General features: G+C 43.8%; 1 protein-coding gene across 2 annotated transcripts in view; it reads right to left on the bottom strand.

Moving 5' to 3' along the window:
- The window catches only part of ITGA9 (integrin subunit alpha 9), a 242,482-nt gene that overhangs the window by 17,486 nt on the left and 197,727 nt on the right, over window positions 1–27,269 (bottom strand). Inside the window, exons 24-28 of one of the 2 annotated variants that reach the window (XM_083467885.1) lie at window positions 19,804–19,929; window positions 15,883–16,002; window positions 13,936–14,037; window positions 5,045–5,435; window positions 3,446–4,699 (exon numbers count right to left, since the gene is read on the bottom strand). In XM_083467885.1, coding sequence (XP_083324011.1) covers window positions 5,259–5,435; window positions 13,936–14,037; window positions 15,883–16,002; window positions 19,804–19,929 — 525 coding nt within the window. In that variant the 3' untranslated portion in view covers window positions 3,446–4,699; window positions 5,045–5,258. Of the gene's footprint in view, window positions 1–3,445; window positions 4,700–5,044; window positions 5,436–13,935; window positions 14,038–15,882; window positions 16,003–19,803; window positions 19,930–27,269 lie in introns of those variants that run through there. The other variant, XM_083467884.1, reaches the window with a different exon arrangement.

Genomic DNA, 27,269 nt, shown 5'->3' with positions numbered 1-27,269 from the left:
CTCATAAAAAGTTATGAGGAAGTTAGAAAGCTAAGTGACAGCTTTTAAAAAACACACATACCACAACAATGAAAAACTTATTTTTTTGTGATTTGGGGCTCCAGTTTTTTATTTGTTTAGTTTGGACAGGTTTGCTTTCAAACAATAAGTATTTTTTAAAAAGATGTTGGATAACTTGGAAAAATGCAACCTTGTATTATTTTTGCTCTTCGTAAACTGCTCTGAGATACTTTCCTGACTGAAGAGCAGGGTAACAAAAAAATGTTGTAAATAAATAAACAGAACATTCCCAGGAAATCACAAAATGAGCACTCACATCATATATTGTGGGTGCCCTTTGCGGGATCGCGTGCGGTGCTACAGTTCCCAGGGAACTTGCTAGCAGAAGGGGGCTGGCCTGCTTCTCAGTGTATTATTTAGAGGTTCATGCGCAGCCACAGTATTAAGTTTCATTGCTGGGAGGTGGGGCCAGCCCCATCATAAATAGGGGGAGGAGCCGGTATTAGCCAGGCAGGCGGCTTTGGAGATTCACCCTCCCTACCCTCCCTTATTTAATGTTTTCTTGTTTGCTGGTTAACATTTGCTCCCTGTTTAACAGGCACTGCTACGTTCTATGACTGGTTGCTGTTGAAGGACCGGGAAGAAATTTTCCTGCATTGACAGGTTTTGTCTTCCCCGTAGCAATTCGTCACAACTTTGGCGGTTATGGCCTTGGGTGGAATCCTTTAGTCTTTTCTTCCCTATAATGGAGGAGGGAGTGGTGATTCACTCCCCCTGCGGCGGCGATTCCAGGGTCCCCTCTTAAAGGGGTTATATAAATGGGTGTCCCTAGCCATGCGCTGAAAGGTTGTCAGTGAACTACACTTATGTCGCACAGAGCACCCCCATATCCCAGTTCCCCTGGTGTGCCCCAGTTCCCCTGACTGGGGGGCTGGGAGGGATACACGCCCAAGGCCTAAGCCAAGGTCGCCCTACATTCGGAAGTTTAATAAAGTTATGGCCTGATTTTAATTTCATAATATTGTCAGTCTTTATTTCTTTTCCCACGATCCCTGGAGGCTGGGGCTGTCATGCAAATAAAAGTCTCTTTGAAAGGTAACTGTGACATTGGTCGCATGCTTGTTTGAATGCACACGCCAATTTGTTCAGTGCAGTTTATTCCCAACTAAGCATGCACAGGGCTGCAAGCCCAGGGTGCGTTTTTCCAAGTAATGGTTACCTGCATAAGGCTGCATTCTTATGAATGCTTGACCTTTGAGGAAGGTATTTATTTGAAAAAGGCATTCTGCTAGGGGATGCTGGATGGTACATGCAAAATAATAATAATAATAATAATAATAATAATAATAATAATAATAATAATAATAATTTTATTTATACCCCTCCCTTCCCGGTTCAAAAAACCAGGCTCAGGGCAGCTAACAACAAATTTAAAACACTTAATTGATACAGCAAAAAACAGCATAAAATACAGTATAACACATGAATTCAAAAATCAATTTGGGGGGGGGGGATCCATCCAATAAGCATTAGATGATCAATTTAGCCAGGGCTAGCTGGCTAAATTAGTCCTATTTGGGCCAGCGAGGAGACCGGGGAGAATTAGCTGTGGGGTTCCAGAGCAGGTAATCTTCATAAAAAGGGGAGGGGGAGGGAAGGAAGGGGAATAAAAGATCAGGCTAAGTTCAAATTGAAAGCCAGGCGGAATAGCTCTGTCTTACAGGCCCAGAGGAAGGAGGTTAAATCCTGCAGGGCCCTAGTCTCATGAGACAGAGCATTCCACCAGGTCGGAGCCATCACTGAGAAGGCCCTGGCCCTGGTGGAGGATAATCTGACTTCTTTAGGGCCCGGAACCTCTAAACTATGATTTTTCATGGACCTTAAGGTCCTCTGCAGGGAATACCAGGAGAGGCGGTCCTGTAAATACGAGGGCTCTAAGTAGGCAGATAACAGGACCTCCCTTCCACTTGCCCCTGGTACTTCAGCCCCACGTATAAGAAGAAGGATCACAGCTGGAGGCAGCAACCCTTCTGAATAGCAGCTCGACTCCTGCTTGTGGGTTTCCCACAGGGATCTGGTTGTCTACTGTGAGAACATGATAATGGACTTGTTGGACCATTGCTCTGATCCAGGAAGGCTCTCTCTTATGTTCTTTTGATCTCTGGACTGAAATGACAGGCTAGGCAGAAAATCACTGGCAAAGGATTCATATATATCTTTTCCTGTTAGAAAACATTCAGCTGTGCATTTTAGCCAGCAGAATAAAGACGAATAACACACTGTGAGGCCACAGAGAGGGAACAGGGGACAAGTTGCATTTATAATGGTGCTGAGCTCCCAAGCAATTTCAAGCTCTTGTTTTACAACATCACAACTGCTTTTCGACTGCACAAATAAGCCGTGGGGTATTTACAGGAAGGCTGCTTTCAACATCTCCCAAACAGGGTCTGTGTATCTGTGGCCAACACTAAGCAAGACAGTGATAAACAAGGTATTCCTTTTGTGAAAGAGAGCTTTGTATGTTAAAATTGCGTTATTAAGAAGGGACTGAAAAGCTACTGTAATGGAAAGCATGTGATATTTACATTAGAGTCTGCCATGGCAGCTGTGAATTTGCCTGACTTTATGCTTCAAGGCCTATCTCTGAGGCAGGGGTGTTAGGGTAAAATGGCTAGTGTCTTTTAAACTGTGGCTAACCCCCTTTACCCTCTTGAAAGAGACCATCTTGGCTGTGAGTCCTGGAAGACCAGCTCCCTGCCTTGTAAGCCTTTTCCTACCTGGCCTGGGAGGACAGACCCTGGACTGACTCCATCTACAAAAGCTCAGGCTGCTGAACAGAATATTGGGCTGGGGGGATGTTTGGCATATGTTGTTGTTATTGATGTTAATTTTTTATCTTTATTTTTAGACCTTATTACTTATGAGGAAATTGCTCAGTTTCGTTGTGTACTTTTTGATGTGTTTTATTTATTGTTTATGATCAGCGGCGTAGCGTGGGTTGTCAGCACCCGGGGCAAGGCAAGTAATTTGCGCCCCCTAACCCCTAACCTACCGCCGCTGCCAGCTTCTTCTTGCTGCTGCCTGGTCTGGTCTGGTGTGGTTCTCTCCCGCACTCAGCGCTGTGCTGGGCGGCCGCTGCACTGTCCCTCCCCCAGATAGTCCCTCGCTCTCTCTCCGCACCGCACGCCTGGCACCCACCCCCTCCACAGTGGGCAGCGACCCAGCGGCTCGGATCGGATTCGCACAGCCAGCACTGCAGTGAGAGAGAGTGAGTGAGCCAGCTAGGAGCAGAGAGCTGCGAGTGCGAGCGCCCCCCCAGATGTTGCGCCCGGTGCGGCCGGCCCCCCCTGCACCCCCCACGCTACGCCACTGTTTATGATTATGTTCGTTTGCCTGTTGTCTTTGTCCATGGAGTTTGACATGGAGTTTGAGACTGATCGCCGAATTTTGAATTATGGTGCTGGAGGAGACTCTTGAGAATACCATGGACTGCAAGAAGATAAAACCTATCCATTCTTAAGGAAATCAGCCCTGAGTGCTCACTGGAAGGACAGATCCTGAAGCTGAGGCTCCAATACTTTGGCCACCTCATGAGAAGAGAAGACTCCCTGGAAAAGACCCTGATGTTGGGAAAGATTGAGGGCACAAGGAGAAGGGGACGACATGGTTGGACAGTGTTCTTGAAACTACCACCATGAGTTTGACCAAACTGCAGGAGGCAGTGGAAGACAGAAGTGCCTGGCGTGCTCTGGTCCATGGGGTTACGAAGAGTCAGACACGACTAAACGACTAAACAACAACAGTGACTATGTTCATTTGCAATTATGTAAATCACTTCATGTTGTAAGCCGCCTTGAGTATGGTTAACTATGGAAAGGCAGCATCTCTGGGGCTCTGATGTAAGGCACTGAAGTTGCAGCTTGTAGGAGTGCTAGGCTGTCTGTCCCATAGAATCAAAGAACTGCAGAGTTAGAAGGTACCTTGTGGGTCATCTAAGTCCCTGCAATGCCGGAATCTCAACTAGATCGTATTAGAATCACAGTCTCTTCCTACGCTTCACTTGCATATTTGTAAATAAATATCAAAAACTTCAAAAAGGAAGCCAAACTCAGGTATATGCTCTCCCCAGAATTTTTGAGTGCTTGAGGAAGTAGGCTGCATGTGTGACTGCTGTTTGTATTGGGAATTATGTTTCCTTGAGCTGGTGTGACCAAGCCAAAATGGAGGATGTGGCAGTAACAATGCAACAATGCATGTAATGGCATTTACATGCCTTTGTCCCTTGCATCTCCTTTTGACTCCCCTCACCCGCCCACAATGTCTGCTTAGATTGCAAGCTCCTAGGGGCAGGGATCTATCGTTTGGGTGTGTAACTAACAGCACCATCAAAATGCTGCCCACACTTCTATGCAATCTCCTTACTGGTGGTGATGTGAAAACTGTGGGTTGCACAACAGATATAAATACTGTTTACTGGAGGCAGGGAAACATTTGCTTTAATTGTTTTTTTTAAAAAACAACAAAAACCAAAACATCCAAGTTTTATCATAGTGATGAATAAAGAGCAGAAAATGTCCTGAATAAAAAGCTGCCTAAAACATCTGACCAAATGACTCTTTATGATGGGCAATCACGCAGAGGACACTACCTGTTTTATGTTGGGCTCGTTTTGATGCTAAATAAGTCACGGAATTAGGTGCTAACGGGTGGCGCTGTGGGTTTAACCACAGAGCCTAGGACTTGCTGATCAGAAGGTCAGCAGTTCGAATCCCCGCAACGGGGTGAGCTCCCGTTGCTCGGTCCCTGCTCCTGCCAACCTAGCAGTTCGAAAGCACGTCAAAGTGCAAGTAGATAAATAGGTACCACTCCGGCGGGAAGGTAAACGGCGTTTCCGTGCACTGCTCTGGTTTGCCAGAAGCGGCTTAGTCATGCTGGCCACATGACCCGGAAGCTGTACGCCGGCTCCCTCGGCCAATAAAGCGAGATGAGCACCGCAACCCCAGAGTCGGCCATGACTGGACCTAATGGTCAGGGGTCCCTTTACCTTTTAAAGAAGCTACTTGAATATTGACTGGCAGAAAAATATGTGGAAGTAGCTTCTCGTTATGTATCTTCCATTTTCCCAATAAGGGGAATAAACTTTTTTCTGACATTTTATGTCCTCAGTGCGGAACACTGTTTGCTCATTAAAGCTAATGGATGTTAAATACTTACCAGGGACTGAAAGGGGGCTGGGGGGGGGGAGAGAGATGCACGTTTTATGCCAAGGCCGTGGCTAATCCTTGTGTCTGTGTTGTGTCTGACAGAAAGCTTACCTTCCACAGCAGCACAGCCAGAAACAGGAAGATGAGAATTCCCACCAGCAAGCTGATAGCAATGATCCATCCAACCACATAACCACGAGGCTCCAGATTATGCAAGGCCTCAAAGACCACCTACGAAGCAATTAGGAAAATATATATATATATCATTTACACAACAAGTCTTCATTATTTCGTATGACAGACATGCTACACTGAATTCCCTATTAACATTTCCAAAGCATAGCGCAGTATAATAATGTCAAACACATTTGCAACTTTCAGCTGTCAAGGCTACTTTTCCTCAAGGGTTTTAAAAAAGCCTTTCCTTTAAAAAAAAACACAAAAAACAAAATCAGATGTAAGCACTGATAAGAAGAAATGTCTCATTCTCTGAAATTCCATCTTATTGCCATTCCTCCCCAGGCATAAAGTTCCCTTCACTGTCAGCTATCACAAGGGTGTAGCAGCTGGCACGAAGATGCCAATCTCCTCTAATTTCCATTAAAACTTCTAGAAACTCATTCAAAAAAAGAAAGGACAGAACAGAATGTGTCAATTTTCATTGAAACCAGTCATCTGGTAGCAAAGCTTCAAGAGTTGAGAAGTGTAACCTTCCCAGGCCAAAGGGTCAAATCAAATTCACCAACCCTCCAGGCTGGATAAAGTAATATAGTCTTAAGTTCCATGAACTATAAAGGTAAAGGTAAAGGGATCCCTGACCGTTAGGTCCAATCGTGGCCGATTCTGGGGTTGCAGCGCTCGTCTCGCTTTATTGGCTGAGGGAGCCAGCGTACATCTTCCGGGTCATGTGTCCAGCATGACTAAGCTGATTCTGGCGAACCAGAGCAGTGCACGGAAATGACATTTACCTTCCCGCCGGAGCAGTACCTATTTATCTACTTGCACTTTGACATGCTTTCAAACTGCTGGGTTGGCAGGAGCAGGGACCGAGCAAGGGGAGCTCACCCCGTCGCAGGGATTCGAACCGCTGACCTTCTGATCAGCAAGTCCTAGACTCTGTGGTTTAACCCACAGCGCCACCCACATGAGCTATACATTAATGCAAAACATTATTTCACAGCATTTCTGTTAATTTTGCACTGGCTGGATTTCCTAAGTAGTACATTGGTACTAAAGGCTATTACTAATTCAACTACTACTATTGTCATTTATTATTGTTGATATTATTTAACAGCCAAGGCAAAATGTCTATATGTCATTTGTGCCTACTTGGAAAGATATTCCAATGTATCTATCCGCTGATCAGGAGTTAGCAATACATATCTGCCTTCCAGCAATCTACTCAAACCAGCAGATTCTTTTTTCCAGAGAGCTTTTCCAGATATAACCTTCCAAAGTAGACACATACATATTAGTGACGATGTTTCCCCGCTCTCAAATTCAAAATGAAATCAGATCACTCAAAATCATTCAATACTCCTGTATACAAGCTTCCTGTTGGAACACAATATTATGGTTTCACAGGCATGGACTCAAATACCCCCCAAGGCTATGCCAAGGAAGAAGAAAGTACTAAAGACAGGCTTTGCCTTAGACTGTAAGGCCAACTGGAATTGACTCTGTTGCCATTACCCAATGCCACTATTGAGCTGAGTAGTTGAAGCAGAACAATTGTAGCGTAAATTGACATAATATTTGCCGGGCATGGGATGGTTGGGGGGGGGGGTTAATAATGGAGTAGGAGGGATCTATTATTAAAATATTATTGTCATTGTTGCTTTTATGCATTTGTGATGTTCTTTTTATCCCTAACCTCAATAAAACAATATGAGAAAGATACAATAGTAGCCACTTAAATCATTTTATAAATTAAACTCTATTAAAATTCAATTCTATCCATGGTATTATTACTCACAATGGCTTAAAAAAGTGTGTCTATGTAGAGAGTCAGGATACTTTTGGACACTAAGTGCTGGGAACAAACCAAGACAAAGGCCAAAGCCTCCATTCCCTGTTACTGAACACCTAGAGAAATTTGTCTGGTCCCTTCTGCAAACAGAATGCTGGACTAAATAACAGAATGCTGGACTAAATGGATCTTGGTCTGTTCCAGCAACACAAGACTTCAAAAAAGAAAGGATGTCACTTTTATAAATATTTCTTTCGTTTTTAAGAAGCACAATCTATCAGCTCCAGTGAAAATAACAAAAAGGGTTTTGATCTAACATGCATCATGACGTGGCCATTGAAAGCATGAAGAAGTGGAAGCAATTCATCTTCCCCAGGTGTTGGCAAGGATGCAGGTGAAAAGGAAATGTGCCAGCCAGACGCCATGCTCTTGAACCACTTACATCTTCACTGCTAGCTAACAATCTGTTAAAGAGCAAATCCTGGCCTTGCCTTTCTTGGCTAGCTTAGCAGTAACATCTCCTTGTACTTAGCGCTGTCTTAGATCTGAGTGATCTCCAACGGCGAAACATATATTATGGTTGATACAGGAGAAAGGAAGACTGGGTTGGGGAAAGGCTGTGGGCCTAATTGAAATAAAAGGCTTATAAAAACGTGGAGTGAATCAGAGACTCATTTTTCATGCTTTGAACCAGATCCCCAAGAACCTGAGCGCAAAACTGGATCCATGTTAGAATGCAGTTTGAGTTCCAGCATTATTTCGCTCTTACAATTCTCAACATATTGAAAAGCTCTTGCTGCAGGTTATTTAGATTCTGCATTTCACACTACACTAAAAGGGCTCTTCCAGGGGAATTTAGAGTTAAATGACTATTCCCCACCCCACCCCTGGCATTTGCTTAGAAATAAATTCACAGTGAGGTTTGGCCGGTGGCACTGTGACAAGGAGAATGCCTGCTGGACTGCCTTTCCACATGGGCCCATACACAGAGTGACCACAAAAATTATCTCGGGGAAAGTAACAACCACTTTGGTTTCTAATTTAAAGTGAATGACAGGTTGTTTCCACAGTTGCCATACATCAGAAGTATGTATATTTACCACTGCTCTTTGACTGATGTATCATACTTAAGGTCCATAAATAGCAACACCCTAGTGGTCCCGGGCCCTAAGGAAGTTCAATTAGCTTCAACCAGAGCCAGGGTCTTTTCAACACTGGCTCCGACCTGGTGGAACGCTCTGTCTCATGAGACCAGCGCCTTGCGGAATCTGATTTCTTTCCGCAGGGCCTGTAAGACAGAGCTGTTCCACCTGGCCTTTGGCTTGGAGTCAATTTGGTTCCCTCCCCCTCTTTCTCCTCCTGTGAAGAGGCTGCATTTTAATGTTTTTAATGTTGTCTTCTAATCTTGTTTTTTAAGTTGTATTTTCATCAACTTGTTTTTATTATTGGTTGTTAGCCGCCCTGAGCCCGGTCTTGGCTGGCGAGGGCGGGGTATAAATAAAATTTATTTATTATTATTAAGCAGTAGCAAAGGGTGGCACTTGTCAGACCTTCTGACAGGTGGGTCGCTACTGGTGACCAGGAGAGAAAGGGGCAAGATGGCAGGGAGGTTGGCACTGGGCAAGGACACAGGCAGGGCCAATATGGCACTCCTGGTGGTGTGTTTGCACAGCACTGATCTCCCCACCATCTTGTCCCTCCCACTCTGCCTCCTGGTCATCAGTACCGACTCACCTGTCAGGAGGCTAGGTAAGTGCCCTCCCGTGCAGTAATATTAGCAAGAAGTAATAATAAACTCATTGGGTTGGATCCGAAGTACGTTAGTTGCACTTAGTTCTCACTGACACCAATTAGACTCGTGTTGGTCATGACTAACTCCTCACACTGTCATAGTCACCTACTCACAGGGCTTCAGTGCAAGTTAGATCCAACCCCTTTTTCGTTAAACTTGCAGGAAACTTAAGCATCTCCATTGCTATACCTATAAATATACAGTAGTTCACTAAAGCCGGTAATCTGTGCTTACGAAGGAGGAAGGGAAGAGAATATTTAAGTGAAGAGAAGTATGTTGCTTATGTGATACTTGTAACACAAAGATAAATAATCTCTCACACAATTACTGTCCTACATGAGGTAAGGTAAAGGTAAAGAGATCCCTGACCATTAGGTCCAGTCGTGTCCGACTCTGGCGTTGCGGCGCTCATCTTGCTTTATTGGCCGAGGGAGCCGGCGTACAGCTTCCGGGTCATGTGGCCAGCATGACTAGGCCACTTCTGGCAAACCAGAGCTGCGCACGGAAATGCCGTTTATCTTCCCGCCGGAGTGGTACCTATTTATCTACTTGCACTTTGACGTGCTTTCGAACTGCTAGGTGGGCAGGAGCAGGGACCGAGCAACGGGAGCTCACCCCATCGCGGGGATTCGAACCGCCGACCTTCTGATTGGCAACCCCATGGGGTTGTGGCTCTAATCTCGCTTTCAGGCTGAGGGAGCCGGCATTTGTCCACAGATAGCTTTCCAGATCATGTGGCTAGCATGACCAAACTGCTTCTGGCACAACAGAACACCGTGACGGAAACCAAAGCGCACGGAAATGCCATTTACCTTCCTGCCAGAGTGGTACTTATTTATCTACTTGCACTGGCATGCTTTCGAACTGCTAGGTTGGCAGGAGCTAGGACTGAGCAACGGGAGCTCACCCCATTGCGGGGATTTGAACCGCCGACCTTCTGATCAGCAAGCCCAAGAGGCTCAGTGGTTTAGACCACAGCGCCACCCGTGTCTCTATAGAAGAGGTGAGAATGGACTGGCTAGCACCCTAGATGGGTAACCACTGTATTTTTCCGTGTATAAGACTAGGTTTTTTAACCAAAAAATTAGATTTAAAATTGGGGCTCGTCTTATACATGGGTAGTGCTGAGGGGTGTTTTCTTAATTTGGAGTCCCCCAAAATAGGGGGCGTCTCATACACAGAAAAATATGGCAATTTCCTTCCTCTTTGGCATGTGGCTTGGATCATAAACCACTGCCATCTGCATGGGATCCTTTTACCACATTCTTTCTTATGCTGAGCAAACATCTCTGATTTGCACATGTAGCTTTCTGCCTCTTTCCGCATTATGATCAGGAGGCTAGTTTACCTGTATGCATGTGTTGCAGCTAAGGTATGCTGAGCATGAAGTTAGAAACAGAAGCTCTTGCCTTAGGACAGTAGCTAAAATACATGAGCTTCTCTTTCCTCCTCTTGAATTCAGTTTTAGGTGGCAATGTGTGCCTCTATCTGAACAAAACATTTCAAACAGTTGTTTACGACCATCCTTTTTACGGGCAGCCCATTTTTATCAATATGGATAAACAAGGGGGTGTGAAAATCATAATACATATGTAAGACAGTTGTTTAGGATTCTCTTATAAATTGCTTTTTAAAACAGTTTGTGACATCCGCCCTACTGCTGAAATGCAAGACTTTTAACACTGAGGAGTGTGGGATACCCAGGAACACTATTTTCAACGGTAAGAAATCTCATCAGCTGTTTCACGTCCGTGTCCATTAGATAGCAGCTCAAAGAGAGGTATGGGGAAGATGAATTGATGCTACTCAAAAGTAAAAGGGGGGGTGGGACTGACAGAGGGACGTTTCAGAAGAAAGAGGAAGGAGACAACCCAGAAATTTGTTATGTATGAATAACTGTGGTTGCAATATGCATTATTTCCTCATGCATTCCCATGGCTGGGGTGGGGGGGGGGGGTGGAGAAAGAGAGAGAGAGAGAAGAATGAATATTGTGAGCCAAACCACATGTCTTACATTTTTTTCCTGAATATGACCCAACGCAAAGCATTCAAGATCAGAGAAGCCAAGAGCCATATGGAAATTGCATGGACGAAGATTAAAAGCTAACATTCATATTAGAAAAGAACGAGATTGCAAACTGATGCTTCAAAACTAAATTCTGTCCAACTTGTCCTTTTCCAGCCAGTGCTTCCCCAAAGCCTGAGGCAACATCCTGATTAGAGATTATGTGTCTTTCTTTCTTTTTACAACATTAAGATGAAATTGTAAAAACTGTAACCCAAAATGATTTTTTTAGAATCCCACTTTGGGCAGTAGAAAAATGTCATTTTAAGCAGTAAGGAACAACTGGGAACAATCCACTCTGATTACACTTATCATTCTGGATAATTACTAAATCCTTTACTTCAGAAGTGGGGAAACTTTGACCCTCCAGATAATGTTGGCTGATGGGCCAAAGTTGGTGGGAGATGTAGTGCAACCATCTGGAGGGCCAAACATCTGGCTTCTCAATGAACAGGAGGTGCTTCTGGTCTCCTCCCACAGGGAGGAAATGGTGAGGGCTCCCCTCTGGGGTCTCTTGGGCTCTATACCCCCCCCCATGTGATTCAGAGTGGGGCCTTCCCCCAACTGATGGCCTCTGATTCCCATTGTTTGGTAAGACTGATCTGATCTGCCCCCTTGTCCCTGTTGTAGATATTCTTCCCTGGCGGGGGTGGATCATCATTTTGTGCTTTGCCTCAGGTGCCAAAATGTCTTGAGCCAGCCCTGATTCAAAGTGTGATAAATTCTGGTCTGAAAGATCTCTAAAGACATTTAGGATTGTTAAACCTTCGGTGATGCTTCTAATTCCTGTTTTCGTCCAATTTAATTGGCTTTGTGGATCTAAATTCCTAGAATGCAATCAACATGGCAGCCAAATTGTTCTAGGCTGTGATCCCAACCTCATTTGCTTGGAATCATGTTCCACTGTAAGCAATTCCAAGTAATGTATTCAGGATTGGTGTGACAGCCGGTATCAGGAAGCTTGGAAATAATTTTGCACGATGTTTAGCAAAGATGTTCGATATCTAACCCAATGAAGCCAGAATGGGTTTTTCCACACAATCCTTCTATGACATACAGAGAATGCAAGCTGCTTTTAGAGGGGTTTCAATGGATTGTGGTCATGCTTTACAAATGGCGAATACCGAGAGGGAATAAGCCGAGGGGAAAGTGGCGCAACTAGCATCAAATTAAGTGTTACTACTAAATATTACAAGCAAACAGGCTCTTTGGGAAGGGGTGGTTTTGAGGAATGGCGAGTGTGGGTATTTTGCTCACTACTCCCCTTCAAAGGTGTATCCACACACCACCTTTCTTCCGTGGGGTTTCAAAGGTATGCTTAGTCCCACAAACACAAGTGAAACCCTGCAGCAGAAACATGGCTTGGGGGGCGGGAGGCGATTTGGAGCAAAGAAGAAGCCAGCAAATCAGCATTAAGCAGGGCCAATTCAGAGCAAAGAAGCACATCACCTTATCCCTGCTACTTCTGTAGATTGCGTTTTCCTAAAGCATCTTTCTTTCTTTCTTTCTTTCTTTCTTTCTTTCTTTCTTTCTTTCTTTCTTTCTTTCTTTCTTTCTTTCTTTCTCCCTCCCTCCCTCCCTCCCTCCCTCCCTCCCTCCCTCTGGCCTTATGCTGGCCTTTGGCCCTAATAAAGATTCTCCTTCTCCTTCTAAGGCCATTGGCTTTGTTGTATGTGCCCTTACCATGTGGCATATAAGCAACAACACCTGGAACCAGAAAGGGTCATGGCAGATAAAGGAGTATCTTTTGTTCTAACTACTGTACATTCTTGCCTATTCTCTTTAAGCCCCAACGTTATTAAAACATTTAAGGTAACAGCCCCAAACACACTTAAAGGTAAAGGGACCCCTGACCGTTAGGTCCAGTCGTGGACGACTCTGGGGTTGCGGCGCTCATCTCGCTTTATTGGCCGAGGGAGGTACAGCTTCCGGGTCATGTGGCCAGCATGACTAAGCCGCTTCTGGCGAACCAGAGCAGCGCACGGAAACGCCGTTTACCTTCCTGCCGGAGCGGTACCTATTTATCTACTTGCACTTTGACGTGCTTTCGAACTGCTAGGTTGGCAGGAGCAGGGACCAAGCAATGGGAGCTCACCCTGTCGGGGGGAATCAAACCGCCAACCTTCTGATCAGCAAGTCCTAGGCTCAGTGGTTTAAGCCACCCACGTCCCTTATGGGTAAATAACACGCTTACTATGGAGCAAACCCAACTGAACACAATGAAACTTGCTTCCAGCAGTGTGCGGTGATTTTTTCACAGGGGAACAGTTAGGGCCAGAGGTGTTGGTTTGCGAGGGGCATCGATGTCATGCGTGTGACACTGCAATGTCCTGACGTCGCATACGTGAGCATTGCATCTCCCTCCCTAAGCCAGGCAGAAGCTTCTCGGGGTTTGGGAAGAAGGCACCAGGGGAACATTTAGGTGACTAGTCTAGTCCCCTTAGTCCACTGACCGCGCACCACTCCTTGATTCCATGCACAGGATTGTATTGTGTGCATTTTATCATCCCATTCTGATAAATCCAGAATGGGATACATCTCCTAGATTTTGAAAAACCTGAATTTTTAGATTAAAGCAGGCTTCAACAGTGTAAAACGGAACTCACTGCTTAGCAAAAGGCACAGCTGAGGCCTTTACAAGCCAGTCTAACTGCAGCGCAACGTGCGTTAAAAGTATTCCAAATAGCATCATTTGCTACAGGGCCAAAGCTTATCACAGCAAGCTAAACCACAGGAGGATTGCAAGGCAGCAGCGCCGCTGTTGCATTCAAAGAAAGGCACGCTCGTTCATTTTTGAAGTCGAAGCTTAGGCTTGACCACAAATTCCTCGCTCAGTGTAGGATTCTCTAATGCATTCCATATGAGCAGCACAAGTAATCCTTGCTCTTCAGATTCATTCACTTACTGTTGCATCTTCTGAATTCCCATTGGGTACTTCTACTGCCCGGATAGTTGTGTCTACCCTCACCTTTGCCCTTGTTACAAACTGGATGACGGATGAACTGTCCTAAGGATTGGAAAAAAACAGTAAAAGTTGAGTAACTCTGTCAATTCCACAGCCTTAAAAGACTTTTAAGCACCAGCTCTTTTATGGCCTCAAATCAGATGCAAGGTCCATAAAGGTCCAATATTCCAGATTTAAATCCAACACATCCCATTAAATTTGATATATAGTCCTCTTTTTTGTTCTCAAACTCAGATCTGATATGGGTAAAAAGCTCTTCAGTCCGGATACATCGCCCAATTAAAAGAATGCAACACATTGACAAACATCATCAGCAAAGAACATCTTAACCTGAATTACTTCCACATAATAAGGAACAGATATTTAGATACAATTACTAAATTGCAGTTGTACACAGTACTGGTTAAAACATTGCATTATCAAAATATATCCTGACATGACTCACTGCAAAAAAGCCTAAATATGTGTACGGTGGTGTTTTGTTTTTTTAATTCTTCTTCTGCAACAGTGAATTAGTCTTGTGTTTCCTATGAAGAGTCTGAGCATGAGGAGTCTAAATACAAGGAGCCAGTAACCTTTTTAAGTCAACGGTTCTTCTAGAATTTCAAATTATTTCAGGTTACAATCAAGCAGTGAATAAATTTTATGACATATATAAATAAAACTGCATCCTATGGCCTCAAGAATTACAGCATCCTAATCACATTAGAAAACACAAGCGGAGTTATAATGTTCTTTGTTATTTCTTCCTGGCTATAATAATTATTTTTACCCTGCAGCTCTCACCTACGCAGTGTCTATGGTCAAAGGGGCTCCTAAATGTGCACTGTGGAACTGACACTTGGACAAAAGTCCTCTGGCACCAACTACATAATCCAAGGGTGTGTTGTGTACCTACCACCCCACACAGGGCCAGCCCTATCATTGGGCAAAGTGAGGCAATGCCCCTGGCATATGGGGGCAGCCGTAGCAGGTCCCTGGTTGCTATTCCTCTCTACACCAGGAATACACCACTTCACCAGTGTGGTGTAGTGGTTAAGAGCGATAGTCTCGTAATCTGGGGAACCGGGTTTGCGTCTCCGCTCCTCCACATGCAGCTGCTGGGTGACCTTGGGCCAGTCACACTTCTCTAAAGTCTCTCAGCCTCACCCACCTCACAGAGTGTTTGTTGTGGGGGAGGAAGGGAAAGGGAGATTGTTAGCCGCTTTGAGACTCCTAAAGGGGAGTGAAAGGCAGGCTATCAAGTCCAAACTCTTCTTCTTCTTCTCTACTGGAGGGCAGAATTGTGTCTATTACATGGCTTGGCCTGCCCCACCCCCACGCCGTTACCTCTGGCGCAGTGGAGGGTGCTGCCCCATCAACGGGGGGGGGGGGAATCAAATATATTTTATTATTTTTTCATAGGTTTCACATATAATTCCAATACAGTGGTACCTTGGGTTACATACGCTTCAGGTTACATACACTTCAGGTTACAGACTCCACTAACCCAGAAATAGTACCTTGGGTTAAGAACTTTGCTTCAGGATGAGAACAGAAATCACGTGGGGCGGCATGGCAGCAGTGGGAGGCCCCATTAGCTAAAGTGGTGCTTCAGGTTAAGAACAATTTCAGGTTAAGAACGGACCTCTGGAACGAATTAAGTACTTAACCCGAGGTACCACTGTACATAATGTATTTTTTTTTCTTTTGCTTTATCAACTTCCCATCCCGTTCACATCCAGCGTTCAGAAGTCGGACGATGGGAGGCATGAAAATATGTGCAAGTTTAAAACGCATTCCACTTATGTTTGCAGGAACCATTCCAGATAATTCGATCGTAATTCCCGTAGTGTGGCAGATCATGTACAGGCACCTTAAGAGTATAATTCAGGCAATGATGCGCACCTTTTTCAATATCTCGGTATTCAACAGCATATGCACATCTATGCTGCGGGATTCTGCTTTAGCTAGCGAGCTTAAGTTGCAGCGTATAATTAGGCAGGACCTCCCTGGTCTTTCGCAGTCCTAAGGGAGAGAAGTAGAAAGCTGTGAGACAAGTAAGGAAAGGTGGCAAAATTAAAAGAAATGCTCTTTGGCTTTTCTGACTAGATGGGTAACATCAGCCCTGGTTTCGTAACTCCTGTCCAACTTCTCTAGAAACGTATCCTAGAGAATTGTAGGAGCAAGTGACTGTCACACAGGCCCCCAGGGGTAGGGGAGGCCAGGATCTGGCCCGCTCGGCTGGAAAGCTTCTCTGTCTCTGTCATAGACAATCTGGTACAGATCTCCCTATGAAAGATCCCAGGTGGCGCAACAACTATTCATACAAACAAGGTCCTACTTTTTAGCTCAGCGCCGCATCACTTACGCTTGTGGATCTAGGATCCTTTCTTGGCTGAAGAGTAGGATAAAAATGCTTTAAATAAATGAAGTTTCAATCTTCAGCACCCCTGGGTGGGTAAAGGTATATTTTACTGGGGAGCCATTGTCAGTCAGTGCTGATAACTGTGAGCTAGGCGAGTCCATAATCTGATTTGGTATAAAACAGCTTCTGCTGTTTCTGTACTTTTGCTGCACTGTAGAATAAATTAACTGAATAAAGTAGCTGAAATGGCTGATCAGCTGAATGAACAGCTTTATCATTCAGTTTAGAGCCTGTTCCCAAACAGTAAAGAAACTAGTCTCGGGTGTCCAAGCACTACAATCCAAAAGCTGTAGTGTGTCATCTTAAATCATACTAACGCTGGTCCCACGGACCCTTTCCTGGGAGCAAACCCAATGCACATTGTGGGACTTCTGAGTAAACATGCATAAGATGGTACTGCAAAGGGTCACAATACATGTGATTTGGGAGATCTGTGATTCTTGACATCTTTATTTTTTTGCTAGAGGCACTGGGGAATCAGCACAAGGGAGAAAGGTTAACTGCTCTTCTTACTGCCGTACAGCCACAATTCAAATTATAGGGTTCCCATGGCTGGTTTAAGGAAAAGAAAAGAACATCAGGAGATCCAGTCATGGCCTCTTAAGGCTGCATCATCCACTGAAATACTATCTCTACTTTAAAAAAATATCCATCAATATTATTCTCTCTCTAAATGCTGTAAGTAACAGAAGAGCTTACTCCTGTCCCTTTAGGAAACCTTATCCTTGCCCAGAAGCTATCAATTCCACTACAGAAGAACACCCCCATTACACAAGATTGTGTTTCTCCTTAATTAATTCCATTTGATGGGAACCCCGTGAGAAGATTGTTCACATGTCAATTGTACCATCTCACTGGGTGTTGACAAGTGTTAATAGCCGACTCCCCACTATGTATGTGATGAATCTCAGATGTCCCAAGGAGAGCTGGTCTCCACCTGATTTGCTGATTTCCCTTCTTTCTCCAAACCTTTATTAGGCATTACAGATATAGACCATCTTAGACCTATACAAAATTTTTGAAATATATACAAAGAAACAGCCATATATAGTAACAGAAATTTTCATTGGAGTGTCTTCCCGCCAAACTGTGCCATTTACCACTCTAAGAGATACTATGGACAGAAACTGGGTTAATATCAGACAGATAGAATCTGATATTTTCATTGTGCCTTGATTATAACTACCCAAGAAGGGGGATAACATGTGTTTACGTAGCTGGTGGTACAGTGGACAGTAGAAAAGAATATGTATAATAATAATAATAATAATAATAATAATAATAATAATAATAATAATAATAATTTATTATTTATACTCTGCCCATCTGGCTGGGTTTCCCCAGCCACTCTGGGTGGCTTCCAACAAAGTATTAAAATACAGTGGTCTGTTAAACATTAAAAGCTTCCTTAAACAGGGCTGCCTTCAGATGTCTTCTAAAAGTCTGGTGGGAGGGAGTTCCACGGGGCGGGTGCCACTACCGAGAAGGCCCTCTGCCTGGTTCCCTGTAACCTGGCTTCTCGCAGCGAGGGAACCACCAGAAGGCCCTCGGCGCTGGACTTCAGTGTTCGGGCAGAACGACTGTTCCACCAATTGCTGATTTCCTTCTTTCTTGATAACCCTTTCTCCAAAACCGTCAGACATAACAATAATAATATCCCCCCTCCCCCGCAATGCTTTTGTCATCTCTTTTAATGTTTTCTATGGATCCCAGTATGACTATTTGCAAATCAGCTGGAGATACTCAGTAACTGAACCTGTCTTAGGAACTGGACCAGTCTTGAGCAACTGCAGAATATGCTATATTTCTATGGCTGACTGAATCCCTTTGCTAATTCAAATGATCTGTCTCAACCATGTGCAAACTGCTCATGTCTAATATGACTCGCTTAACAGCAATGAGATGAATAAAGGCACCTTAAAATAGCAACAACAGCAACTATACAGGTCTAGATTTCAAATATTTTGGATAAAGGATATTTAATGCAGGTATTTCAACTGTGGATTGTCAGGGCACAGCTCTGAACCTGTTCATTCTTTCAAGGATCATGTATTGCTTCATCACAGTATATTACTCTAATTACTGGCTGTATGCATTGTGTTAGAACAGGGGTCAGCAAACTTTTTCAGCAGGGGGCCAGTCCACTATCCCTCAGACCTTGTGGGGGACCAGACTATATTTCGAAGAAAAAAATAGGAACAAATTCCAATGCCCCACAAATAACCCAGAGATGCGTTTTAAATAATAATAATAATATATTATTTGTACCCCGCCCATCTGGCTGGGTTTCCCCAGCCACTCTGGGCGGCTTCCAACAAAGATGAAAAATACACTAAAATGTCACATATTAAAAACTTCCCTGAACAGGGCTGCCTTCAGATGTCTTCTGAATGTCAGGTAGTTGTTTATCGCTTTGACATCTGATGGGAGGGCGTTCCACAGGGCGGGCGCCACCACCGAGAAGGCCCTCTGCCTGGTTCCCTGTAACTTGGCTTCTCACAGTGAGGGAACCGCCAGAAGGCCCTCAGAGCTGGAACTCAGTGTCCAGGCAGAACGATGGGGGAGGAGACGCTCCTTCAGATATACTGGACCGAGGCCATTTAGGGCTTTAAAGGTCAGCACCAACACTTTGAATTGTGCTCGGAAACGTACTGGGAGCCAACGTAGGTCTTTCAAGACCGGTGTTATATGGTCTCGGTGGCTGCTCCCAGTCACCAGTCTAGCTGCCGCGTTCTGGATTAGTTGTAGTTTCCGGGTCACCTTCGAAGGTAGCCCCACGTAGAGCGCATTGCAGTAGTCCAAGCGGGAGATAACCAGAGCATGCACCACTCTGGCGAGACAGTCTGCAGGCAGATAGGGTCTCAGCCTCCGTACCAGATGGAGCTGGTCAACAGCTGCCCTGGATACAGATTTGACCTGTGCCTCCATGGACAGCTGTGAGTCCAAAATAAAAGGACACATTCTACTCATGTAAAAATATGCTGATTCCCGGACCGTCCACAGGCCAGATTTAGAAGGCGATTGGGCCAGATCCGCCCCCCGAGCCTTAGTTTGCCTACCCATGTGCTAGAACCTAAACTTAAGGCTGCATGTGAGAATGCATGAAAAATAGGCATAATTATGTTTTTCTACATCCATTTTTCACACAGTGGAACGTCAACTTGGCAAACACATCAGTGAACTATCTTCTTCCTTTTGTAACAAATCTTTTCTGGGTTGTGGGCAATGATATAGCAGATCGGATCAATGGATAAAGACAAGGATTCTCTACTGACAGTTATGGACATTAACTCAGTGTGCTCTCTTTTAGCTGTAAGAGTAGTGGGTACCCCATGCATGTATGAGGCTCTGGAATATGGCAACTGACTTTTTAGAAGTCGAAAATGAAGTTAGTTTCTTACCAATACTTTCCTCCCAGATTTGGTAAAAAAGGCAAATATTGTGTGGAAAATGTTCTCCTTTTCTTGTGGAATGACACATGGGGTTGGATTTTTCTGAAAAGAGCAGTTTCCTTTGTCCTGGGCAACCTAAAGAAAGGTCACAACAACACAAAAATAATTGATTTACCCTCTTTTGTAAATACATCACCTTTTCCATTAGATTAATTTAGATTTTTTTAAAAAAAAGAAATAAAAGGGGGGGGGAACCATACTTTTCCCATATGGGCAACAAGGAAATAAATGAAACAAAGACCACTCCTGTAAGGGCTGCCAGTTTCTTATATGCTTTTCCTTACTTACATATATGAACAGCAATGAATGGAAATAGAAAATTGTCTATTGTCAATCCTACCGGATTTTGCCTACTGAGAACCAATTATTTCCTTTCCATCTTAGTGACTGGTAAGTTCTAAAATGCCTTTATTTGGAAGCAAGCAGTTTTTATTTCCATGGTTGTTAAGTTAAAGGAGCAGTATAGTTGCCATTCTCACTCCACACCAGTTTGGTAATATCAGAACTGCTGGATCATATAGGAGTTATTCTCAAGGGATGTTGTTGGATGAGAAATAACCCCTCGTATGGGAACTGGTTCTAATACTACTCGTGCTGGATCAGTCTGGGTAGAGGCATGGAGAAGTGGCAACCATGCCTTCAGAAGTATGCTACCAATGCAAAAAGAGAACTGGATGTGATTGTAGGTATGCGTATCCTTTTGGTGAGGGAGGTGTTTACTGATGCAATCCTGACACCTTTTTAAATCACTGCCATGCGTACAATAAGAGCAAAATTGCTTTCTTGTACAGTGGTGCCTCGCAAGACGAAAAGAATCCATTCTGTGATTCTCTTCGTCTAGCGGTTTTTCATCTTGCGAAGCAAGCCCATTGACGGATTAGCGGATTAGCGCTATTAGCGGCTTTTAGCGGCGTATCTGCTGATCGGATCAGCTGATAAGCGGCTTAGCGGCTTAGAAAAGGGGGGGGGAGGGAAAAAACCAGCAGGAACTCGCAAGACATTGTCGTCTTGCCAAGCAAACCCATAGGAGATTCGTTTTGCGAAGCACCTCCAAAACGGAAAACTCTTTTGTCTAGCGAGTTTTCCGTCTTGCGAGGCATTCGTCTTGCGGGGCACCACTGTAGTCTTTTCTCAACACAAACCAACATGCACATCGGTGAAACACTGCACAAAAGGAACACGAATACAATCAGATATATGGTCAAGGTGGATTTTTAGCAATGCTTTATCAATGTGCACATGTGCCACTGTATGTAGAGAGGGGGAAATTCGCTCATGAATGAAAACAAGTGAAAGCTACTCCAAACTGTGCATACAGAACACTCTGTAAGAAATTCAGAAACAAAAAACGAATCAGCTGAAGATTCCTAATGCAACAAATTCTATTACAGAAACAAAACCAAGTAACTAGCGGGAAATTTGGGGAATATCCCTTGCATTCACATCCTTTGTATATTCTTTGTTCCTCAATAATGGTTCCTCAATTACTTCTTCCCATGCCCTCCCACCAACCTTTTTTTTTTGCATGTGGCATTTTTGCACTTGCACATGCAAAAATGCACACACCTCTCATGGATGGCCTCTAGATATTATGGACTACAGCACCCATCACTCTCAGCATAGCCAATGATTAGAGGTTGATAGGAGTTGCAGTCATCTGGAGGGCACCATGTAAGGTACCCTTGCTCTGAAGTTTCCTGCAGACTATTCCTGTTCCTAGCAGTGCTGAGCAAGCTGGAATAACGTAGTGGAGTGCTTGTGAAAGACAAATTGCAATTTCTCAAGAGGCACCCTTCTGAGATGAATATGAATCAGCTGACTCTGTTTGCCCCTAAAACAGATGTTTTCTTCACAAGCTCCATAGTATGCTGACCTCGGTGACTTGTCAAATGTTTTATCTTATAATAGTTGTCAGAGCTGTTTTTGGCATGTATCTTTTAACAAGTATTTCCTGACGTATTCGCAGTGCAAGTCCACAAACTGGGTAACTTGTAACACACACATCCCCTTTTTTAAGCGGAGGATCCAACTTCTTTCAAAAGTGGACACTGCAAAATAAATAGCTGTACACAGCCTCTCCAAATGCGGAGACAGTTTGTTCTCCTGCACAAATTTACGACTTACAACAAGCAAATAGGGGGTGCTTTGCACATGGCAAGAGGCTGCAAAAACAGATGTGACAAGTGATGTTTCTCCTTTCTGCCCATTTCCCTTCAGTGTGCAAAAAGTGCTCTTGTGAATTGGGAAAGGGGAGACAGCTCCAGTAGGAAACCACATGCTTTGTATCTCCAAATAGAAAAATCTCTTTCTGAAACCCCAGAAAGCTAGATGGAGTAATGATCTCACTCAGTGTAAAGTAGCATTCTATGTCCTTATCTACCCATGAGAAAATTGCATAAGCTTCACAAGCAGCCAAACATAACAAACATGTGTCCTGCAGCTGATCCATGGTCACTGATGGCATTGCTTATCATACACGCAGTGCTACAGCCTCCTTCACTTTCCCTTGCCAATGAGCTGGCCACTGCTAGCTCCTTCTTGCTAATCTACATTCTTGTTTTCAGAAAGACTTAAGAGTTTATGCACTTTTGGAATGCCCATGCTAAATTGGTCCACCAAGCAGCTTAAGAGAACAGCATGCATAATATCATAGAAAGCAGTAGCCAATGTGCTGCCCACCTCTATGTTACAACTTCCATCATCCCTGACCATTATTCATAGCTAGCTGGAGCTGATCAGAATCAAAAGCCCCAGTTTCTGCAGGGCACCTTGTCATAACTATTCTCTGAACAATACTGGAACCTTTTAAGGTCGCCCATTTGAAGAAAAATGACTGTAATGGGTCAATTCACACCTACGTCAAACTTCTCTGAACTTTTGTGGCAACCAAAATAAGGCATGACTGCCCCTCTTTGGTATGGCTAACAAAGACATTCAAGTGTTTGTGAACAGGAAGAACACATTGCATCCAATGTATCAACAGTGAGGGGAAACATTTGTTTTATTTAATTTTAGGGCTCACAAAAGGCTCACGTCTACAGTTAACACCACCATACATGGAATCCAAGCGGCAAGTTTACGTGTAACATTCCTGTGTCCAAGCACTCCATGGTTTAAATCCAAGGCTGTGCTTACATTTTGTCTTTCTCTGGTGGCAAAGGAGGGTAATTTATCCACTGTACGGATGCCAAGTGCTACTTGATATGGGGCAAAGTATCTTGCAGGAATTGTCCAAGTAACTGTTACATGGATCCAGCCATTATTGGTCCACAAGGGGCTAAATAAATATATTGGGGGTGGCAGGTGGTTTTCTTAAGGCAGCAATATATTGCTTGCTTTCTTCAGCTTTGTGGGTCACAAATTGTTCAGAGCTGAAGCAGAGTTTTATCCTTCAAATTCCTTCCGTCTCTCTTTTATCCTTGAGTACGTGCAATTTCAGGCAGTTCCTCCATCTAATGGAGCTGGCAGCACTATTAACAACTTAAGTAGTTCACATCTCATTCAGAATCTGGCATCAGATAAAGGCTGCAATCCTATATATACACTTACTTGGGACTGCCCCACTGAATCAGTGGGCTTACTCCTCAGTATACATATATAGGATTGCACTGAATGGCAGAACTTTTTGTGTTCTAGTATATGGAAGTTGGTACTCCACTAAAGAAGAACTAATCTGACAACAGTGCCTTCGTTATCTTCTCTTTTTTAAAACCGCATTTAATTTCAAATGCAACTCTCTCTCCCCCCTATATAAAAATGTATTTTTATGCTGTGAACCACCCTGAGATCTATGCATGAAGGGTGGTATATAAATTTAATATATACAAAAAATAAATACAATCACCGCATACTGAGAACATTTGACCTCTCTTAAGTTTAAGACAGACTCTTTTTACTTTGGATGGGAAACAGCCTTTATTTGGAAAGAGAAATGCTTTTTGTTTGCTTTGGATTTTTCAGTGGATTTTTCGAAGTTTTGTGTTGTAGTATTATTGCATTTAACTATTTATGGTATTATTATTGTTAAAAGCAGCTATAAGAGCTCTACTGAGAATAAGTCTTTTAAAAACTTTGTAGAAATAACTAATTAAATTTCAAAATCCTTCATTTACTAAAAATATCAAGTTTCACAATAGTGAAAGACTTTGGAACAACAACAAAATGTTGGTTTGTTGAAATTGAAAACGGCCATTCAAGGAAGGCTTCCATTTGGACTTGAATGGTGCTCTCAAGTTGTCAGGTGACAGAAATTATTTCCATGTTTTTCAATATTTGTGAATATTTTCTGCTCACCAAGAAAAAAAATGTCATTACAAGAAAATCTTGCCAAAGTCACCCTGTTACACAACATTTTCTTTCAGATGATGGTCCTTTATCTTTTTTATTACTATTATTTTGGGGGGGCTGATTAATTTCGGGACATTACGTGCTTGAATAAATTGTATTAAAATGTATTAAAATTCACTTTGAGGTTTTATGACAATCAAGTGCTATATAAATGAGGTGAAACAAACAAACAAAATAATTATATCCTTGCTGAATATTGAATGGACTTTATGTAAAGAGACAGAAACTCCTTATGAACTATTTCCTTACAACCCTGTGCAGTTTTGATACATCCCTCCAATTCTAACTGGTACAATTCCAATAACTATTATAAGAAGCTATTAAAACTATATATAGAGAAAGGGTGAGTGGTGAATAATAGCTTATTAGAAACTCTATTTACCTTTTAAAGCGGTAATCAATCATTTCCAACTTCCTTCTCACTATTCCTAGCAGAGTTGAAGCCACACCAATAGCAGAAAGGGGAAATTATCTCACTTTTCAGAGTCCCTCAAGAAAATTATGCTGACCTTCTCTTTCTCAAACTCAAAAACTCTTCAGGAGGGAATTCCCTAGCCAGGAAACTTAGGGGGGAAACCTTCTTCCGGAGGTCTTTGTAGCTGTTCTGACAGTCATGATATCCTAGCAAACCTTCTGTTTCCTTGCTGCATGTGACACAGGATAATCTATTCATTCAGCTTACTCAACAATTCTTCTTCCTAAACAGTGACTGAAGAAGTCAAGCATCCCAAACACTGGCGCTGCTCACCTTTAACCAACCTTTTTGTTATGCACATCTGTTCTGAAGCGATACCGTTGCATTGCAAGGCAGTTGGCTCAGGTGGCAGCTGCTGAGAGGGGCAAGGACCAGGTGGCAGGAGGACAGAACTCTGGTGCCCCACGGCTGCGTTCAGGTGTAGTGGAGTTTGCTTCCCTATCACCAGTGTTGTCAACTATCAGTCAGTGGACTTCTGTACATGGAACTAGGCAGGGACATCTTGCCCATCACTCCATGTAGGAAAAGGACTTGGGTGACACCTGGTTACACAGGGGTAGCCTATGTCCTGAACTGGAGTTCTGAGCCCTCTCTGCTAATGAATCCATTACCCTTGTGGCCTGAACCACACCTTGTCTTCTCCTCCGGTCTCCACAACATACACCCTTTCTCTTTCATCATTTTCCTTCCCACAGTCTCTCACAATCCCTTCCCTCCCCTTCCCACAACAGCCTCCCGTCTTGTCAGTTTCCTTCGTGCAGTTCTTCTGATCTAACTCACTCCCCCAAAGCTGCTATTTACACAACAGAGGAAAACAGATTCCACAAGGCTCATTGATCATTTTGCTTTCGAGAAGCTTCATAGAGATGTGCAATGTGGTCTTGGAGACAGGAAACACACCAAATTTAAAGAAAGGGGCACATTCTCACTGTGCTTCAGGGAGGAAAATGATATGGGTGGCAAGGGGCGTGGCTTGTGGCAAGGGGCGGGGATTTGTGGTGGGGCTTCACTAGAGGGGCTCATGTTTTTCTCCTGTGGCAGGTGGAAAAACCCACCTGAACATCCCTGGTTCTGTGGCTTTGATAGTCAGACACACATCAGAGCTACTAGGGAAGGATGAGCACAACAGGAAAGAGGTTTTCACCTGCTTGGCACAGCCTTTCCCAGCTTTGGGTCCCAAGATGTCTTGGACTGCAAGTCCCCTCATCCCTGACCATTGGGCATTGCTGGCTGGGGATGAAGGGACAACCCAAGGTTAAGAAAGGCTGGCTGAATGTACAGGTGTGAAGGGATTTGTGACACTTGTGTGAACTCACTGCATACCATGCCAACTCATCATCACCAAACCTTTTATTGGCATCATCTATAGCAAATCAATACAGAATTACCGCCTTCCAAGTGACACAAAACATTTGTCAAATGAAAGAGGCAAAGCAGTCTAACATTACATCTCTAGGTCTCCAGGGAGATCAGACGTCTGCAATGTGTTTCGACGACAAAAAGCCAGATAAAGATATTCAGCCGCTAACTTTGGTGAGCTCCTGATTATTCCCCAATAACAGAAATGTATGACCTCTAACTCTGGTTTCCATTTGTGGATGCAGAGTAGATCTAGGAACTGCTGCCCACCAACTAATGTAATTGATGAAAGAGAATGACATTTTTCCAATAGCAGAAGGCGGCAGGTCAACATGGTGGGAAAATGCAGTCACCCCACAGCAAAAGCATGGCTTTGAGAAAAGACAGCTAGGCCACAGGCAGCAAAACAGTAACAACTAGACAATGACTGTATGACAAAACTCTCTAAAGGCCCCATTTGAATACAATGTGATGGATATCTCAAAATAGCCTGCACTACACTACCAATTTCCAATTAAATATTATTTTGCTTACATCAATCTTTCAGAGCCACTAATGAGCATTGCCAAGGAATAAAGAAAATTTCCAGCTGCTACAGAGCAGAAGGTCAGGCCATTGCAGAGAAGTGAATTTTGCCTTGCCTCTGAGCGGATGGGAACTCTTTCGTCTCTCAGACTATGACCCAGACATACTCCACCTCCTCATTTGTAGATTCTTAAAACATGAGAATTTTTAGACAAATGGTCATAGAAAAACATTTCAAGCAGTGACTTCCGGCCCATCCCTAAAGTCTGAGGCTTTTGAGAAAGGATATTGACTGCCCCATGCCTGCTCCTAAAGCACCTCTAAAATGTTTTGGAATTTTATTCCTCTTTTCCACTAAATATGTCAAAGGAGAAATTGAAAGGTGATTGTAAAGCTAATGCACGGTTATATTGTAGCACTCCCTCCCCCCCTTTTTTGCCACCCTGCAACATGAAACCTAAGACCATGCAAGGAAAGGACTTTTCTCCGGGTCTTCTCCTTTTCCACCAAAGAGTGGCACTGGAGCTCAATTGTCACCAAGAAAGCTTGAGTACTGGGCCTAAGGTACTCACATCGTACCTGCAGGACCGCCTCTCCTGGTATGTCCCACAGAGGAACTTACAGTCTTCAAACAAAAACATCTTGAAGGTCCCAGACCACAGAGAGGTTAGGCTGGCCTCAACCAGAGCCAGGGCTTTTTCGGCTGTGG

This window comes from Podarcis liolepis, assembly GCF_965112155.1.
Source record: "Podarcis liolepis genome assembly, chromosome: 12".
Lineage (NCBI taxonomy): Eukaryota > Metazoa > Chordata > Lepidosauria > Squamata > Lacertidae > Podarcis > Podarcis liolepis.
This window is presented reverse-complemented; position numbering and strand designations above follow the sequence as displayed.